Source organism: Thermobia domestica, chromosome 4 (assembly GCF_964235325.1).
Source record: "Thermobia domestica chromosome 4, izTheDome1.hap1.1, whole genome shotgun sequence".
In the NCBI taxonomy this organism is placed as follows: domain Eukaryota; kingdom Metazoa; phylum Arthropoda; class Insecta; order Zygentoma; family Lepismatidae; genus Thermobia; species Thermobia domestica.
In genome coordinates this window covers 266504726-266524959 of record NC_137457.1, presented here as the reverse complement: position 1 = coordinate 266524959, position 20234 = coordinate 266504726, and the positions used below count along the sequence as shown (strand labels likewise).

The 20234-nt window shown below is 35.9% G+C and overlaps 1 protein-coding gene across 2 annotated transcripts in view; it reads right to left on the bottom strand.

The window, feature by feature from the left end:
- The window catches only part of LOC145683502 (ABC transporter G family member 23-like), a 259118-nt gene that overhangs the window by 222052 nt on the left and 16832 nt on the right, over positions 1–20234 (bottom strand). For both annotated transcript variants that reach the window (XM_081754841.1, XM_081754842.1), the window contains exon 2: positions 3540–3716. In XM_081754841.1, coding sequence (XP_081610967.1) covers positions 3540–3706 — 167 coding nt within the window. In that variant the 5' untranslated portion in view covers positions 3707–3716. The remainder of the gene's footprint in view (positions 1–3539; positions 3717–20234) is intronic.

The following is a 20234-nucleotide window of genomic DNA, read 5'->3' as shown; positions in this document are numbered from 1 at the left end:
GTTATTACAAATTATCTTGTATTATTAAATGGTAATCTCTTTAATATCGAAAATTTTTGAGACTCATATTGGGCATTAGCATTTGCTATGGATGACACGTTCATAACAGCATTTTTAATTATGAACAGAAAATACATTAGTTTTTTTAATGAAATATAAACATGATGTTTGGAAAATTGCAAAATGTATGTACACAATATACAATATATACTGGTATATATATATATATATATATATATATATATATATATATATATACCGTATATATATTCTAATTACGTACTAAGTTCATTTTCAACCAAGTTCTTTTAAAATGTGTGACTATAAAAAGTAACAAAAGATAAATGTAAAAACAGCACTACTTTTAGAAATCTGCTGTATTTTCTTTTTGAATATAACATATTTGTCAATATATTTAATATATGTACCACTATATTTATTTAATTTTTTGATAGAAAACTCAAATTTAGAATTATAATAGCAAGCAATCTACAGTACTTTTTTTTTTTTTAAAAAATAGGTAAAGAACTCAGCTACAGATAGGAACTGTAGGAAGAAATCTTCTATTCGGCATGGCACTTTGTTTTGATAACAAAGTAAAACTTGACTTGTTTTTTGACGTTCTACTTGGGTGGTTTCTGCGATACCCAGCCTCGGTAATTACAAGTGAAGTGGGTCTCAGTCAAAATACAATTTCAAAAATATTAAATGGATTTAGAGAGCTCCTTGCAATGTGGCTGTTAGAAACCAGTGCCAAAACTGGAGGTAAGGGCCACAAAGTTGAAGTTGACGAGAGCGTGTTTAGCAAACGCAAATACAACAGAGGCCGTATAATGTGCACCAAATGAGTTGTTGGAGGAATCGACCAACAAACTAGAAGAGCTTTCATGGTGTTGGTGTAAGCAAGAAATGCCGCAACTGTAGAAAACGTTATATGAAATCATATCTTACCAGTCACAATTATAAAAACAGATTGCTGGAGAGGATATAGCAGATATATCTGTTTTAGGATACCAGCATGATACAGTAAATCACAGCTGTGCCGGTGCTGTGCCATCAGTTGTAGCTCAGAATAATCTATATAATACTCATTAAATAAATGCATTGAATTAATTTTGTTGATTCGAATGACAATACAACACATCCATCAATGATTGAATTTTATTGAGCGAGAGTAAAACGAGACATTCGACGATCCATAGGGAGGATGAGTATCAGAAGAACTGAGTCATACTTAACAGAATATGTATGGCGCAGTAGACTTCACACCACTGAAGAACTTTTTCAGATTTCTTACGTGCCATGCAGTACTTCTATCCACAGTAAAGTTATGAACTAAATGAAACAAAATAATGACTAGGAATTTACCAACTCCTCCTGTCAAAAGAAGACGACGATAAAAAGGATCTGAATTGTTTAGCCATTACCATTTACAGACAACAAGATATAAGATGTTTTCGCAACTCATAAACATGCCAATGGAAAAACTGTTTTTAGTTTGGTAGAAACAATTGATTCGTAATCAGTCCTAAGCTTGAGCAAAGTGTGAAGGGAAATTACAATAAGAAGATAATTGGGTTCTGAATTTTTATTTCCTATGCGCATACATCTTCCCATTTTACATATTTCTACTTGAAGGATAACAATAATTATATACAATCCACCACAATCCAAGGATAGCGAAGATATTGCTATTTTATCTGGGTATTGTTCATTTGACACTTCCAGCGGCCATTTTACAGAATGGCGGGCGAAGATCGGGTGGGATTGCAGGGGACTTTTAGTATGTCGCTTAGAACACCATTTCCAACATCTATATCAATTTTCAGCTTGTTACTAATTTGCTTCTTACTTTTTATTAATTTGACTGCACTATAATGGCACATTTTAATTCATTGTTATATAATGTTACTGCAAATATCAAAATCAAAATCAAAATTTTGTATTAGTTGTGAAAAATAATTGAAGTTATTTCATTAAATAAGTCTAGAACGATGTGTGACTTTCTCTCCCGTAATGATTTTAATCATGATAAGACAAAGGCAACAAGTTTTATACCTACTGGTGCTTGGTAGTTTATTTCCTGTTGATTGATTTGTATGACGTTCTTACTTGTTTTGCTATTTTTTTTTGAAAGAATAATGTTTTTCAGAAGTAACATAATTTCCTAGTCTTTTTCAAATACCTGATGTTAAAGAAAAGGTCAACTTGTAAAAGGAAATACAGTTTGTATGAAGCATGAACAAATATATCGTTTTATTTATTTTTTTTTTCACGAATGCAGTAGTACTTTTCCATTAAAATTACTCGGAATATGAATATTTTTTTCTATGAGTTGGCTTTTATTACCGATATTTAGTCCGTATACTCTGAAAAAGTTCCAGTAGATGTGATACGTGAACAATACAGAAGTATTTAATTAACAAACTTTACAATAATACTTTCGGATAACAATCTAGTTCTACACTTACGATTTTTTTTAAATGTACGCACTAATATACCTATTTCTAAAACAATTATGTAATCTTTTAAAATTCTTTAAAGAATTAATATCTATTAATTATCCAAAAGAGATGGGGAAAGTCGATATAACTCATTAAGCAGAACAAAATGAAATGAAATCTTTAAGTTTTACGTCTCACGCTTATACCGGCTAGGCTAAAGGAGACGCTAATGATCAGAATTGAGTGAAATGGTGGAATGAAGAAAGTAGGAGGAAACGAGAAAACCCCGAGAAAATCTACGCACACAGTGTTTATCCACCGAAAAGCTCATTTGGCGCGAGCTGGGATTGAACCAAGAACCCCATGTACCAGAGGTGAACGCTGTACCACTGGACACCGCGGCCTATAAGAACAAAATGACGTCAGGGTAAATCGCTTCATTTGTAGTTTCTATAAAAGAAAATTTACAAAAGCGAATTCTTACGATAATAAAAAAAATCATTCATGGTTAACAATAACAGACTCAATAACACGGCACCTATATTAGAATGAAACTGATTCTAAAACACATCACTCAAGTTTTTCGTTATTACCTCTTCAGCTTTAAAGAGATTAAATAGGAATTTTGCCAGAATTCAGAATTGTATTTCTAATAATGTGTCCCCTTGAATTGGGATCGTTAAGTCTTACCGCCGCGGGCAAGTGCTGATAACAGCTATGACAAACACGTGAAAGTGGTCGCTTCAAGTATGACGAACTCACCAGAGGGTGCTGTGCACATTCACGTGGAACGATCTCCAGGGAAGAAGCAATTCTTCTGATGAAAATCACGATAACAGATGTGTACCCTTGAATTGAGTTTTACCCTAAGTCCATATTCCAGGTAACCGTGTCAGATAATTGATTCAACCACTGCTATTTTAATAATTTAGTTCAAAGTGCAATGCAGTGAAAATCATACTACGCTTGTGCCAAAATTTATAATAACTCAATCAACACAGAACTATTGTGTTGAATTAATATCATCGTTGTTTTTTACTATATATGGATTTCGTGAAATTCTAATAACTAGTTTAAGAGGATTAATATACTTACATGTGTCCGCTTTCAACAGTCATATTAAGACTTTTGAGAACAGGAACTTTCGTTTTTCCTCTTCCGTAAGTTTTGTAGGCATTTACTACCATGATACACGGAAATCCTTTGATCTTTGATTCGATTTTCCTCGGTGATGGTAATTGTTCTTCTGATTCAACCTCCATTTTCTTCTTTCTGAAATGATGCAATCTGTATTAGAGAACTTTGGGTAATAGCATTAGAGATAAATAAATACCGTATTTTATGGACTATAAGACGCTATGGACTAGAAGATGAACCTTAATTTTTAAGCAATTATTTTGAGTTTAACGTCCCGTTGAGCAGCGAGGCTATATGAGACGTGGACTTACTGATTAACGTGGAATCCGAACCACATGAGCTCCCGCCGGGAAAGCAATTTTTTTGAAAAAATACCGGAACATTTTTACCATTTTTATTATTAAATTGCTCGTTTGGTAGGAACGATGTTTCGTCGTAAGTGTGGTGGCGCTGCCATCCCTTTTCGAGCATGACGTCATGGGTTGTGGACTAACAGATTTACTGGTTAGTTCTGTCGTCACATGTTAGAGAGACGCTACGGTTCGCCTTGTTTCCTAATTTTTGCAAACTTTACGGTATGTATATTCTAGTCTGTGGTTCTGGGTTTTTTGATGGTGGGGCAAGAGGGAGACAGTGTTAGCAAGCTTGTGAATCGCCACAGCTCATGTGTGTTGCATCGGTGCACTGCTATTGCCAGTTGAATCCAATGTTGCCAGATAGAAATAGGTTTGCCACGGCACCAGAGATGGTGTAGGGTCAATGAAAACTTGACCTACGACTACTAACCCACCACCCATTGTGATCCACGACCCACCGTGACCCACTCCGACCCACTACCTACCATGAACCACTCTCACCCATTGTGACTCACTCTGACCTACCAAAACCCATCGTCAGCAACTGTGAGATATGATTCACGACCTCTTCTCTTCTGACTAAAGGGTTTACACTTGTAATAAGACCAGGCTATGAGATTCTAACTAGTCGGAGTTTGAATTTCTACGATCAATCGCTGAAGCACCGCTTTATTACAATACTGGTGGATTTGATCTTTACGATATAAAATGATAAAGTGTTTGTCATGGTCCAAATTACAATGAATTTTAATTATATTATCATGGTATAATTATTACTTTGTTGAATTATCGATACATTTCAGTGGAAGAAAGGTTGATATTTGAAAGTCCCAAATCACGGTAAGTAGACCAACGTAAAGGAAAGAAGTGTAAAATTTTCCATATAATTGTGCTTACAGTCCGACCTTAAAATTCCCATGTAATTAAGCTAACATTACAAATTTTATGCCTATTTTTCTTACAACTTTGTGGGTTGATTGCCTCCTGTGCTCTAAGCGCTCCATATAATAAACATATGCTACAGCAATTATTATAGTACGAAGCAATGGATATATGAAGCGAAGCACTCTATTTTATGTTTCTCAATTAATAATTGTTTCCGAATTTACTTCTAAACTAACATAGATCGTTTTCGATTATTTTCACAAAACCAACCCACTATCAGTTTTCTATATATAGAAAGTGATCCCCCAAGAAGGAGAATTATAAAAAAAATGCTAGGACACTTTCTGTTTATTTTCAATAAAGAGTTAATGTGCTGAATTTCAGCTCCGTAAGTTTAACGCTTTCGAGATATTCATTTTTTTTTTTTTTTTGCAAAACTTCGGTTCCCAATACCCCCTTAAGGCAGTCAAATCAGTTTGCCAGCAACTAGACCCAGAGGTCGTACTGATTCTGGTGACTCCGCTCATTTAAGTAAACGGCCTCGCGGTAGATCTCGATCTCCTGTTCTAACTACTAACTTAGACTCTATAATGGACATGGCTTCGGCTCCATCTTCTAATTTCTACAACGCCAAGGAACCAATATATACGTTTCTATTTACCGATTTCAACACCAAGTACACCCATCCTAAAATGGTGTTTCTGAAGATTTTCAAGTACCTACCACGAGTCAGTATGGAAAATATCGTTAAAACTCGCAATGGATTTATCATTCGTTCTAAGGACCCAAATTTCGGTACAGCACTCCGAAAAAGCTTCTTATGAGATCTTCGGCAACACTGCGAAACTAAGAAAACAAACCGATAGGAAAATAAAACCACCACCACCTCCTCGAAAACCACCCATGTTCTCAGTTGTTATCAAAGGAGTGGTACCAGAAATAAGTGACGAAGAGGTTCTAGAAGAACTCAAACAAGAGGGAATCGACGTTAACAAATGCATTCGCATTGAAAGTAGTAATGGCTCCACTTACATGGTTCGCGTTCTATCTCAAAATCAAATTTCATTAGACTATCTATTAGCTCATAGAGCTCCTATCTATGAAAAAAAACTCCATCGTGTTGAACCTTCTAAGACGACAGGGCCTCTACCACTCCAGTATGAGAAATGTCAAACATACAAATCTCACTTTACACACCAGTGTCCAAACGCATCTAAATGTGGGTATTGTAGTGGACCTTACGATACATAATCCTGTAGAAATCAGCAACAACCATCAACTTGTTCTGTGTGTAACGAAAATCATCTAACTTAGTTACCGTTGTAAGGGTAAACCACAAGCACAACCAGAACGCCCAGAACTCACAGTACCAATACAAAGCTTCGATAAAACCACACCACCCACTCAGTCTATCACTCAGCCTCTTTCTGTTGAAGATCTTCTTCATTACAATGCAATAGTACTCCAAAATGTCTTTCCATTCCAACGCGAGCACATTCTACTTGTTGCCATTTCAACGGCAAAATCTCTGTTCAATCTACACTTTACTGCAACATACTCGGGCAATTTTGTTCACTTCCACATTGCACCTCTAGAAACAGCAGCCTAAAACCAACATGGCAGTATACATATTGGCTTTGACTTTACTCTTTGTTAACATCAGATCATTTCATCAACGCAAAGCGCTTCTCGAGCCTTTTTTGCTAGAAGAAAAAGTTGATATTGTAGCTCTGAACGAGACAGCTTTAAAGCCAGCCATTTCCGCGCGACTTTCCGGCTATCAACTTCAACGTTGTGACTACCATGATGCACATGCGCGCGCTCAAGCAGGAGTACTGATTGTTTTTTACCAAAACTACCTTATCGGGAATATAATCCTCCTGCATTTGCACATCTACCTGAACATCTTTTCTTCTCTATTATCCTTCTCTCACAGTTAATGAAGCTAGCTTTTCTTCTCAATTTATTATCTTTCTCTCACAATTAATGTAGCTACCATCTATATCAGCCCTGGTAATCCAATACCGTTCTCGTTTTTCGATTATATAGCCCATAATTTTAAAAAATATAATCATCATGACTGACATCAATATTCATAGCAGAAGTGCCAGGGAAAAAGAACGTTTTAAGGAATTTATTTCCACTACCTTACAGTTTTACATTCACAATCTTCCGGCTCCCACTAGACCAGCCAGTCAAACATCCCCGGATGTAGTAATCACTTCCTTATCGATTGCAAATTACTGTGAGCTGCAGGTTCTTGATACGATTGGAAGTGATCATTGTCCAATCAACTGTCCATTAAGAAGGCTCGCCCATCTATATAACAGCTCGAACCTCATATTATTCACCGTTATGATAACGCCGACTGGCCTCAGTTCCGTCAGTTCGTTCATAACTAGGTCTCTACTCTTCACCCACCAACATCTGAACAAGAAATGTATTCCACAGTCAACCACATCACCGACATCTTACATACCAGTGTTCAACAAACCATCCCTGAGGAAAAAGTCTATCCTTCTTTATTACAAAAATCACGGCAACATTTCCGAGAATACAAACAAACCGGAAACGAGGAGTGTCTTCGTTATCACCGGAGATGGCATCGCACAGTAACTAATTACCTCACAGCCTATAAACGTCGAACTTGGATCAGTGCATGTAATAAACTAAATGACGAAGCATCTTCAAGTCGGTATTGGAAATCTTTCCACAGGTTCACACAGAGAAGTACCAAAATTTCGTATCCTTTGTCCCTCTCTTTACTGACCTACATAAGGCCAACCCTTTTGCAACAGAATTACAGTCAGTTTTCACGCCTAGGATATCACCTCATTCTCATGACCATACAGACTAGGCTACTATTCCTACTCTACAACTATCACTTTCACACATAATTGATGATGAAGATCCTCTTACATCACCAATTTCTACACATGAAATCCAACGTACACTTCAGAAAAAACGCAACACCGCGCCAGGCATTGATAGAATTTCCTATCGGCTACTATAGGAGGCTTCGCTTTCTTTACTCACGTTACTTGCTGAAGTCTACAACTTTATTATCCGCACCGGTTTTTACTCACTGGATTGGAAGATTTCCAAAATATGCATGGTTCTCAAACCTCATAAACCGGCAGGTGATGTAAGTTCTTATCGTCCTATACAGCTCACAACAGTCTTTAGTAAACTGTTTGAAAAAATCCCGGTCCAGAGGCTTTATGTACATATCCAAGAACATAATTTATTACCCGTACATCAAGCAGGTTTTAGGCCAGCATTTTCAATTAATGACCAATTACTTCGTCTGTCAACACTGATCACCAATCAGTTTAACAAAGGCCTTCCATCTTGTCTCGTCTTAATGGATTTCGAAAAAGCTTTCGACAAAGTTTGGCACTACGGGCTCATTCGAAAGTTGCAGAAATTAAACCTTCCGACCGCTTATTTACGTTTCATATATACCTTTTTAACTAATCGGATCGGATATGTCTACATTGGATCTGCTGTCTCACACCCTATTTTTCCCTATTCTGGTGTACCACAGGGTTCTGCGCTCAATCCACTCCTCTATATACTGTACGACTCCGATATACCCCAACTCACGCAGAATGTGTACTTATTCCAATCCGCTGACGACACAGCCTTTCTAGCTCTGGGCAAGACCATGCATCAGATCAGCACACATTTACAGTCAACTCTCAATTATTTTATGCAATGGTGCAACACACGGCGATTAAGTTTAAACGCTGCCAAAACGCAAGCACTGATCTTTCTAGCTCCTAAGCGCCGCTCGAAAGTTCATCGTAGCCCATGGAACCTTAACGTTACTCTGCAAGACCATCAACTTTGTCCAACTCCTACGGCTATATAGCATTAAACGTTCTTATCACGTTATATATCAAAAACGCACATCCTACAGTTGAAGAACACGACATCTTTTTATATATATCATATACCCGATCATCTTCCTCGTTTATTTCCATTTTAGCACAATGTATCACTTCACTACTAACTTTGGGCTATCCCTTTGTTTCCATTAAATTATGTATGATGGTTTAAGTGCAGTTTTACAAACAAATAGTGCTGAAAAGTAACAAACAACAACAACAACAACAAAAATCAGGCGAGTTAATAAATATAAATATGGATACAATGCAAATCTAAATAGTACAAGTATAAAGGGAACTGGTATAGAAGCAGTGTGGTGTGCTTTATGAAATAAACATGATGTAAAATGAAATGCAGTGCCTATACGCCACAGTCACAAACATAGTGTTAGATAAACGAATGCAGTTTAGTTCTTCTGACTATTATTATTATTAAAAGCACTAAATTTAGTACTACACTGCTCAGTATAAATGAAAAAATATTATTCTCTTCTTCTTTATGAACAGAAGTCCACCTCATCGACATCGTCCAAAGTTCAAGTATCAGTCCCTCCCTCCCCATGGCTGTGTTTGTACACTATCAAATAAATCAGCCGTAATTGGATCTATGAATGTGTTTTGCAACATACTTTCATTTCCACTTTTAATCTTTCACCACCAATTCTCACATCACTGTTCTTATCAAGAGATACACTTGGAAAACTGATGTTCATTCCATTAATAATCTGTTCATTCACACATGCATGAATTCCAGCAAATCCTCTACAAGTAAGACATTGCCATTGTACACTCCGCATTAAAAAATTGCGAGTGCAGTTAGGCCACCCAATATACACTTTCTTATCCCATAATCGTGGCAGGTAAAGAGACCACATATCTCTCCTCCTTTCTTCTCTCCCATACTAAAACTAACTAACAACATGAGCGCAATTCTAATTTAAAACTACACATGTTTTAGTTTCGATAAAATGAAATACATCCTAGACACATCTAGGATAATGTCAAAAATTTAGCACACATGCTTTGTTTCCGCGTGGTTCGATTGCAAATCCGGTACTGTTAGTTGAACATACTGATCCAAAATACAATCTAATAAACTCAGTAGGTGGCATTGGTCATATCCTCCATTTCAGATACTAATACAAACTGAACAAAAAAGAAAAAGAAACGAAAACAAAAGAAAAAGAAAGAAAAAGAGAAAATTGAATGAGTGCTATTTTACTGCTAAATTTCTATTAGAAATACCCCATATTAAAAGTCCAAACTGTATCATAATGAAAAGTTACAACTGTTCGAAAGGCAAAGCTTATGTCCCTTGTAGATTCATAAGTTGATGTATGGATGTTTCAAATTTCAACTGGAATAAAACACATTGAATTATAGGATGGAAACAAATTTTGTGTCGAACTAGTATAAATAAAATTTTGTTTTCAAATAACCTTAGAGGTTACCGTTTTCTAGTCTTTTCCGAAAATCTCTCTTCCAAACATTCAGCATTGATTTCCTAACTTGCGGATATAACCTAATTTGCACAGATAGAATGAACACGCTAGAGCTCAAACGGTCATCGTGTAGTCGGATGATGTTGGTTAGGTTATACACCACCACTGGGTCGAGGATTCAAACCCATAGTGACCCGGTAATTCGACTGAGACTCGGTAACCCAAAGGATAAAAAACATATTTTACTTATTCCTTTGCGTTTAAACAATATTTCTGTCAGAGATGACCAGGACTGGAGATGTTATCCCCAAAGCACAAAACACACGACGCCAAAGTTCCCTGTTAATTAGATTTTCTTGCTCCGTTTTAACTTTGGAACACGGAGAGAGAGAGAGAGACAGAGAGAAGGGGAGTAGTGAAAGATACAAAAACAGGGTAGGGAAATGTCAAGAAAGAGAGAGGGGACGAATATAAATATGAAACATACTTATTATTACAGTGTATGATGTAGAACACACACTGTTTACTCGAATTCGCCAGTGATGCCTTGTAAGTTCTCCAGCAGAAGATGAATCTCTGTTTGCAACCATTATTTTATGCGAAAAAATCATACTACCTGATGGGGAATCGAGCCAAGTTTTTCTGTTTGGAAGTCTAGCACTTTACCACTACACCACCAATTTCCTTACCCAAAGTTTTTTTTTAACAAATGGTGTAGTATTTCTTTCTGAGAATGATAACACGTAAAGTGAATACTGCACATCAATGATAAGTTTGGAATGTCCTGGTCATGGTGGAAATACTACAAGCTGGATGCAATGCAGCGCTACATTCTTGTCGCTCTGGCGCATGACGTCATCTTGGTCGCAGACGTGGCCAATGAGAGGCAGATGAACTTTCAACAAGCGCTTGCTCGCTGGTATCTCACACGCAAACTTCTCTTGTATTTGTAGTGATCTTCAACGAAGTGAAAATTTTATTATAAGCAGTAATTATATAAACCTAATGTAATCAATTATTAAGCTAAGTGAAATCAAAGTAAGATATTTACAATAGCAAAAGCATGGTGGAAGGACTGCAGCAGTCATTCTTAACTTTGAATCATGACTACAAGTCATTCTTAACATTGTAATTCTGGAGGGAACCCCTAAATATGTATATATAATTATCCAAAGTTATGATTAAAGTGAACAAAAATTTCAAAATATGAGTGTAAAAATGTCCCGACAATGTCGCCCTGACATGGCAGGTGGATACTTTATTCTCTTGAATTAATACATTGTTATATATCTTTGTAACCGTTAATCGTTATCACGAACCTTCTATTTATTAGTTAATTTGAAGTGCAAGGTCCCGTTTCAGCACCGAGGCTACACGGAATGCATACCTCCAAAATTAAATGGGATCTGAACTACATTAACGCGTTCAATGCTCTCGATGTGCGTAACTCGAGGGAGGTAATGCTCCCTAGAATATCGTGCTTCCCGTCTCGAGTTACATACCTGCCTCTTTGAAAAAAAGTTTTGTCTCAAAATCTTATGGAAATAATGATAGAAATGATCACCTCTGCCGTTCCCCCTCCCTCATGATTTTGAATTCGGGTCTTACATCGAAGTTCGTCTTTTTAAATCATAGTATTGGAATTTTGTACGCAGAATCAACACAAGTCACTGTATATACTACTATTACATACTATTAATACTAAACAGAAACTGCATAATGAAGTCGTATTTATGGAATTTCATTTAACATTGCATTTATTTATTATTTTCATGTAAAACTTATCATGTTTTAGGTTTATTTTGTACTGTCGCCTGGAAGCTAAAATAAATTTCTGGAGATATTCCCCTGTTCTTGATGAAATCTAAAGTATTTTATATTAGTTCCTTTACTATTTCTGTAGTAATTACTACAGCCGTACACTGCACAGTTAGGCAATGGAGAGGGAGACATGAAATTAAATAAAACGTAATGACTCTTGAACCACCAAATCAATTTCGATCAAATTTTCAACCTAGATGAATTTCGAACCTGAGATTGTTTCTGTCATATCACTTTGACTGTGTAATTTGAGGGAGTGGGAGCGACATTTTAAAAAGAAATAAAAATGACCGGTATTAGTGGCGAATCTATAATTTTTGGAGTCGCTGAGATTAACAGTGACACATCTGATGCTGTTTAAATCCAAATTCAGCGCCGCAACTTGGGGGTGGGGAAGACATAAAAATGATCGAAATAACCAATATCAGTGTCGAATTCATAGTTTTCCGGCAGATGGTAGTTTTCCGGTAGAAGGAGATGAACAATAACACTGCAGATGCCGTGTTCCACTACATAGGGTGGGGAGGGGATATATAAAATTAATTGAAAATGATCGACATCAAAGAGCGCTTTAGTAATAGTAAAAAGTGACTGAGTAACGGAACATATTACTATTTTTTCACAATTTAACCTAACGAAGCGGTTAATTGATGCTAGTAATAATAATAATAATAATAATAATAATAATAATAAATATTCACATTAACTGTATAGTTGTCAATTTGTTACTATTATTATTATTATTATTATTATTATTATTATTATTATTATTATTATTATATGCGTACTTTTGAACGTGCACGGCGAAATTTCTGCAAAATATGTTTTATTTCTGTAATGTCTCCTGGATTGCATGTTTTTTCTTTATTGGTAAGCACTAATTTCTCTCTAGGCCGTCGATTAAATGAATTTCGTTGTGCACTTTGGTGCAAATAACCTTACAGGAAGAAGCCGGTTCGTTCCAAACATAGGGCTAAAGTAAGTAATATCTGGCTCATAATTTAGGATGTCATGATAGTGTAGGGGTAACGTAATGGCCTAATTAATAATACAGCTGTCTAATATAGGTTCAAATCCTGTTCACGCCGAAGTTGTTTTTTTACAAAGTGATTTAGAAGAATCAAGTTATCATACTGGACAAGCAATACGTAAGAATGGGGAAGCAAACACTCTACCATGACAGAGACGATTTACGAATGTTGGTTGGGAAAGGGCAAGGGAATACCAGGAATTTCCAAACACATCATTGATCTGCAGTATACATTTTACGTGATATCGTTCTCAGAAAGAAACACTACACGATTTGTTAAACAAACTTTGGGTAAACCAATCAGTGGTGTAGTGCTAGACTTCCAAACAGAAAAACTTGGCTCGATTCCCCATCAGGTAGTATGATTTTTTCGCATAAAATAATGGCTGCAAACAGAGATTCATCTTCTGTTGGAGAACTTACAAGACATCACTGGCGAATTCGATTAAACAGTGTGTGTGCTACATTATACACTGTAATAATAAGTATGTTTCGTATTTATATTCGTCCCCCTCTCTCTTTCTTGACGTTTCCCTACCCTGTCTTTGTATCTTTCAATTTTCCCCTCCTCTCTGTCTCTCCCTCTCTCCGTGTTCCAAAGTTAAAACGGAGCAAGAAAATCTAATTAACAGGGAACTTCGGCGTCGTGTGTTTCGTGCTCTGGGGATAACATCTCAGTCCTTTTCATCTCTGAGAGAAATACTGTTTAAACGCAAAGAAATAAGTATAATGTATTTTGGTTCAGTACGTTGAATACACACTACCGAATTTGCATTCGAATCACACGGAAACGTTATGTGTGTTAAACTTGTGAAATTATTTTAGATGTGTCTCGGAGATCAAGTTCTACTGGAAATTTAGTATGCTATCCTTTATGAAAGTGATTTAATGAATCTTTAAAGCATCCTCTATATATTCGAATAGTTCTGAAAAATATGTAAAAGTAAAACTTATTTCTGTATTACTGTTGGATTTCTGAAAACGGAAATTTAGAATATTAGGTTCTTTTCTTACCATGTTTGAATTCCACATTTTTATATGTTCTCTCTTTTCGTTTCCTTCTTGTCTCCTCTTCTCTCAATCTTTCTTTCTCTCCCTCTCTCTCTCTCTGACTCATTTCTGAATCTCTGTCTAATAGATATCCATTGGTTTTAATTTTTCATTTTGTGTGTTTTAGTTTCTCCCTACGTCAACTTATAAATCTTTTCTCGTATCGGTTTTATTATTTCATTTTATCGAAACTAATACATGTGTAGTGTGAAATAGAATTGCGCTCATGTTGTTAGTTAATTTTAATATGGGAGAGAAGAAAGGAGAGAGATGTGATCTCTTTACCTGCCACGATTATGGGATAAGAAAGTGTATATTGGGTGGCCTAACAGCACGGCGTTAGCTGTCGCATTTCTTTGATGCGGAGTGTATATGATTACGAATAGTATCTGTACACAAATCAATATATTCACATAGCACAACACTACAAGCTTTACTGTTTTTCACAGCATGTTCAGTACACAGTAATATTTCCAAGAAATAAATACAATCACTTGAATTTAAGTACACAGTGTTTTGAGGAGCATGAAGTGTTCCTTCCTTCTCTAACGTCACTAGTTTTTCTCCCATTAGTTTTCACACCAACGATTCGTTTTTCCGTCCAAGAGAATCTATAAATGTAATTTCCACTAGAGAATGTAAATAGATCGAAACAAACGGAGTCAAATGTATAAGTTTCTAATACTCTGTCAAATTAAACTTCACTCCAAACACAAGTCCTTCACCAACATGAATCACTGGCTCAAATGTTTCACTATTTAGTCCAATAAAGATGAATTTGGTTTTCATTGAATTAAGACCATATTTAACATTTAACAAGTACTTAGAGTACAAGTACTCAGTTTCTTAGTATCCATAGTTGATACACAAGCACTCATTGCATGTTACTTAAGCAGCTGATCAACACAGAATAACGGCACTATGCATACGGATGCCTGTGCATGTATGAACCGGAGGATGAAGAGGATAATGCATGTTTTATCTTGTTTATACACATCCCATACACTTACGATACCAATTCCGTAAATTCAAGATCGTGTATGTTACATCCAGATAAATTAGTCATCATTTCTTTATATGTTACATATATATTTTCACTTTGCAAATACGATAATAATGCACCATTACTAAGAAAAGCCCTGAAGGATATACATAGTAGAACATACCTGAACTATTTGCATAAATACACATTTTTTGATAACTTTAGAATATGTGCAGTGGGCCACAGAAATTCTTGATGTACAAAGTCCGTGAGTTAGGCAACCCAACTAACGCCTACTGGAAGATTAATTACGCCTGGTAGAGTAGCTAGAACAGCAGCGTGAAGTTGCCACACCAGTTAAAAGAACAAATCGTAAAGTGTATTTTTGTGCAGGAGTGAGGAGAAACGCTAGCTGACAAAATGACAGAAGGGAGTTTTTGGGTACTTATACTCACAGTAAATAACACAATACCAGAAAAAATATACGGACACCAGAGGCGCCGATGAGTAGATAACAGTCAGGGGACTTAAATAATCTTACAATTAAGTCAAATGAGCTATTATATAACCAAGTTAACTTACTTCGAATGACTATACATATATGCGTATCAAATAATATACGGATAGATTATGCGGTATATGTGTTAGTTTTTTAAATAAACAAAACCTTGCGCTGAGTTTAAAAACTATTAACAGTAGTCCTACCTGCAAATCACTTAAAGTATGGATTAATCATTCAGGGGAAGAACCCAGCTTCTAATGAAAATTTAGAGGGTCTAACATGGCCCGAGCTCCTAGGTTCCGGCGCCACTGATTGATACGTAATGTTACTTCGAAAGAAGAACTTGTCCGATTTCATTAATCGTTAAATAATTTTTGAAAATGCTAAATATTGTCATGCAGTAATTTATTTGTAAATATTAAAAAATGCAAAATTCGATAACACTTAAACGAGTTGGAGAACTTAACTGTACTAAGCGTATTTCTCCTTAGGTTGCAAATATAACTCAAGGTTCGTCATTTGTTTAATATTTGTGCAACTTTACACATTGAGAAACAAGGAGAAAAGAGGAAAATATAGTGTCAATAACAACAATTTAAAAATGCACGAAATTAACGGTTAATATCAAATATAGAACCATTAACAGAATTAACTCTGTAACTCGTTTTCTCCATTCATTTTCCTTCCTGTATTTTCAGGATTACATCATCACTGAATTTCTCCATTGGAGATTATCTTCCATTTAGCAGCATCCAACTGGAGCTCAGCAGTGTAAATGAAACATTTTAAAAAGGGTAAACGATGAAGGCAGGAATCGAATCCGGGCCACCATATTAGAAAACTACAACTGTAATCACTCATCTAAAGCGTTATTTGTTCCGGATCGGCTAAATAAAGAGTACGTTCAGAACAGTAGCTTGTTAATTCTCAGATTGATTGGGAAAACACAGTAATATGTAATTGGCTCGGAAGTCATTATATCATATATTCACTAAATTATCAACATTACAGATTTTTTAAAAACAAAATTCAAAGCTCCTTTATTTTGAAACAAATACGGCGCGTGTATTATACTCGTAAATAAACTAAAGACAGGATTGGGATTAGGATTTAGATTTCTGGGCTTTCGGCATCTAAGGTTATTTAGCCCTTCACGATTTGAGGGATGACGTCCCTCGGCGAAAGGGAAGAAAGAAATGATTGAGGAAGAAAGGAAGCGGCCTGGGACCTATAAGTTAGGTACCACCCCGGCATTTGCCTGGTGTGAATGAGGAAAACCGAGGAAAACCTCATTCAGGGTGGCTGGCCTGAAAAAGCGTGTTACACTTTTTCGACCGAGGGACCCCACCGGGAATCGACCCCGGGACCACTCAAAACTAAAGACAAATCTATTGCTGCGTAGTACTGCGCTGGACCAGTAATCCACGAACGACCAGTACTTCTTTTTTACTTTAGAATTTTTGATGGCGATTGATCGGCGATGACACACGTTTCATTTTCTTCTGATATTTGAATACTCGGATGTTTCAATACTTGAACTATCAAATCTTCAGGAATAATAATAATAATAATAAACTAACAATAATTATTATTATATCATACAAGATTAAAAGTTAGGAGATTATTATCGCTCAGGGCATAACATTACAATCACAAATGTAACATTTGGCAAGAATATTTCGGTTTTGTTTAGTGTTGCTCATGAGAAGAGAAATTTCTCATCTCGTTTCTGATGCAAAAAAATTGAGACGAGAGTTAACATTTTACATTTAAAACGGGACAAGGATAACTCAAATTATCGTCTTGCTTTGGAGATGGAAATCGAGACGAGACGAAAAGTATCGTAAACATTTCTCGTTTTATCTCGATTCTCGAGATAATGTATGTCCATTCTTTAAGTAAAAATTGTTTTGTAGATTGAATCTTATACGCTATTTTGTTACTTTGTATTTCGGAGTTAATTGAATTTATCATTTTATGTGTAAGTATTTTTGTAGCAAGGCTTTTATAATTACTTCTGCAAATCCTAAAGGTTAGTTTACTATATGCCTTACTGTTCACTGATATTGTTATTTTTATTATAGTTATCTTCCTCAAAGCGTACAGTAGAATACTTTCTACATGAAACTTCACTGAAACGCTTTGGTTCAAAATCCTGGTAGTTGCAGAGGTGTGTTCTGGAGGTCCAGATACCCTCCCGAAATCCCGATTTATCTGTATGTTTAGCCTAATTTTAAAGCAACTTTAAAAGTTTTAATATTATTATTATTATTATTATTATTATTATTATTATTATTATTATTATTATTATTAGTGAAAATTTAAGACCTCAATATTACGTCCTATTGCAATGTAAATAAGCATACTGATGTCGATAGGAAAAGGAAAAGAAAGGATAGGAGAGAATGATAGAGAGAGGATAAGAGCGATTAGTGTCCGAAAGGAATTGAGAGGGAAGAAAGGAGGTGCCAGCTCCTGGACAACATTAATATCGGAACTTCGGATACCCAAACAGAAATTAAGTAGGATTTGTCTTCACCACGATACATACCAACACGTTTTCTTTGGCTAAAAAACTTTGTATTATGTATGCGTTAGATTGATATTTTAACAAAATATACATACCAATATATAAAAGAATAGTTCCTATTTAAAAGTTATGGTTGAACGGATATATGGAACGTGTTGAAAATGGCGAACGATAATATTATTATTTCTAGCAGTAGGAGTAATAGTGGAAGACGTTCGGAATAATTGCTCGAAAACAATATCGTTTCAGACACATTTATGACTCATACTAGGCCCTAAGCATGACCTCTTAGGGGTCGTATTCATGAATTGTTTGCTAAACACGTTACGTTTTCCACCACAGTACGAATCAAGGTTGTAGACAGACATGTGACGTCAGTTTGCTAGTATTTCCCCTGTGAAGAAAGCCGTCTCCACTCTAACATGTAAGACCGAAAGAAATTGAGTATTTTTCATTTTATTACATATCAGAAGTATGAATTTTATAGTTCATATAAACAACTTACCGTAGCTAGAATCGAACACGGGACCCCTGAATCATGAAACGAATGCTCATGCCACTACGCTAAGACTGCTCTGTTCAGAAAGAGTCAAAAACCACTCGTTTATGGAGCAAATTGCACACTTTTACGATAATGACGAAACACACTATTTCTGTAATGATAAAATACTGTAGTCGAGATACTTCAAATTTAAATTAAGAAACAAAAATAGACATACAGTGCATCAGACCACTTTCTTTTCTGATTTACCGAAAGTATATCCGTAACTTCTCTTTATTATACTTAGTAATACTATTTTTAAGCTATTTCTAGTAACTTTGAACGACAGGGACACGAACAGCTGATACATCTAGGACATTAACGATTTCAAAGGATCTCACCAGGAATTGAACACGGGACCGCGAGCACTGAACTATCTGAGGCAGTGATGGTGTGGGTCAATGAAAGCTTGACCCACCGCCCATCATGACCCTCCACCAACCGTGAATCTCTCTGACCCACCACCCACCATGACCCACTTGGACTCACCACCCACCATAACCTACTCGGAACCACCACCCACAATGACCCACACTGACTCAGTACCCACGGACCCGCTTCGATCCATCATCTAGCGAAACACATCGTTATCAACTCTGACACATCATACCCAGCCTCTTCTCTACTGACTAAAAAGTTTATACTTGTAATAATAAAACCAGGTTGTGAAATTCTAACTAAACGGAGTTTGAATTTTTACGGTCACTCGCTCAAGCACCGGTCTGTTACAATAACGGTGGATCTGACCTTTACGATATAAGGTGATAAAGTGTTTGTCACGGGCCAAATTTCGATGAATTTCAATTAAATTATCATGGTTTGTTGAATTATCGATAATTTTCAGTGGAGAAACGAATGAAATTTAAAAGTCTCAAGTCAAGGTAGGTAGACCAACGTACAGTCCAAATTTAAAATTTCCGTACATTACAAATTTTATGTCTATTTCTCTCACAACTTTATTGCTTGATTGCCCTGTGCACGAAGCGCTCCATATAATAAACAAAAGCTTCAGCAATTATTATAGTAGAAAGCGCATGGTTTCTGTTTCTCAATTTGTTTGTGAATTTGTTTCTCAACTAATATCGATCATTTTCAATTATTTTTACAAACCAACCCATTACCAATTTTGCATATATTGAAAGTGCCGTCCCCCTCACAAAGAAGAGTTTTAAAAAATGCTATGAGACGTGGTGTTCGTTTTAAATAGTGAGTTAATATACTGAAATTCAGCTCCGTAAGTTTAACGGATTATGAGATATTCAATATTTTTTTCTGCAAAAACTCGGATCCCAACTACCCCATTAAGATATTATTATAATAAAAGTGATATGATAACATCCCAGTTTGGATTAAGACCTAACTATATACCAAAAGTAATTTCAGTAGACTTTGCAATTTAGCCGTGATGATCAGGCGCACATAGTTACATCCATTTTTATATAATAATATATATATTATAGTGATTCAAAAATGTATTGTTTTCTGTAGTTAGCTCCTCTAAAAACTCACAGGCTGTGTGTCTTAAAGCCAATTAGTAGTATAAGTCCTATTGCTATTATTCCAATTACAAATATCAATGTCCAAAAATGCCTGAAGTTCTTTTTTTCACTTACAAGGAGAAGGC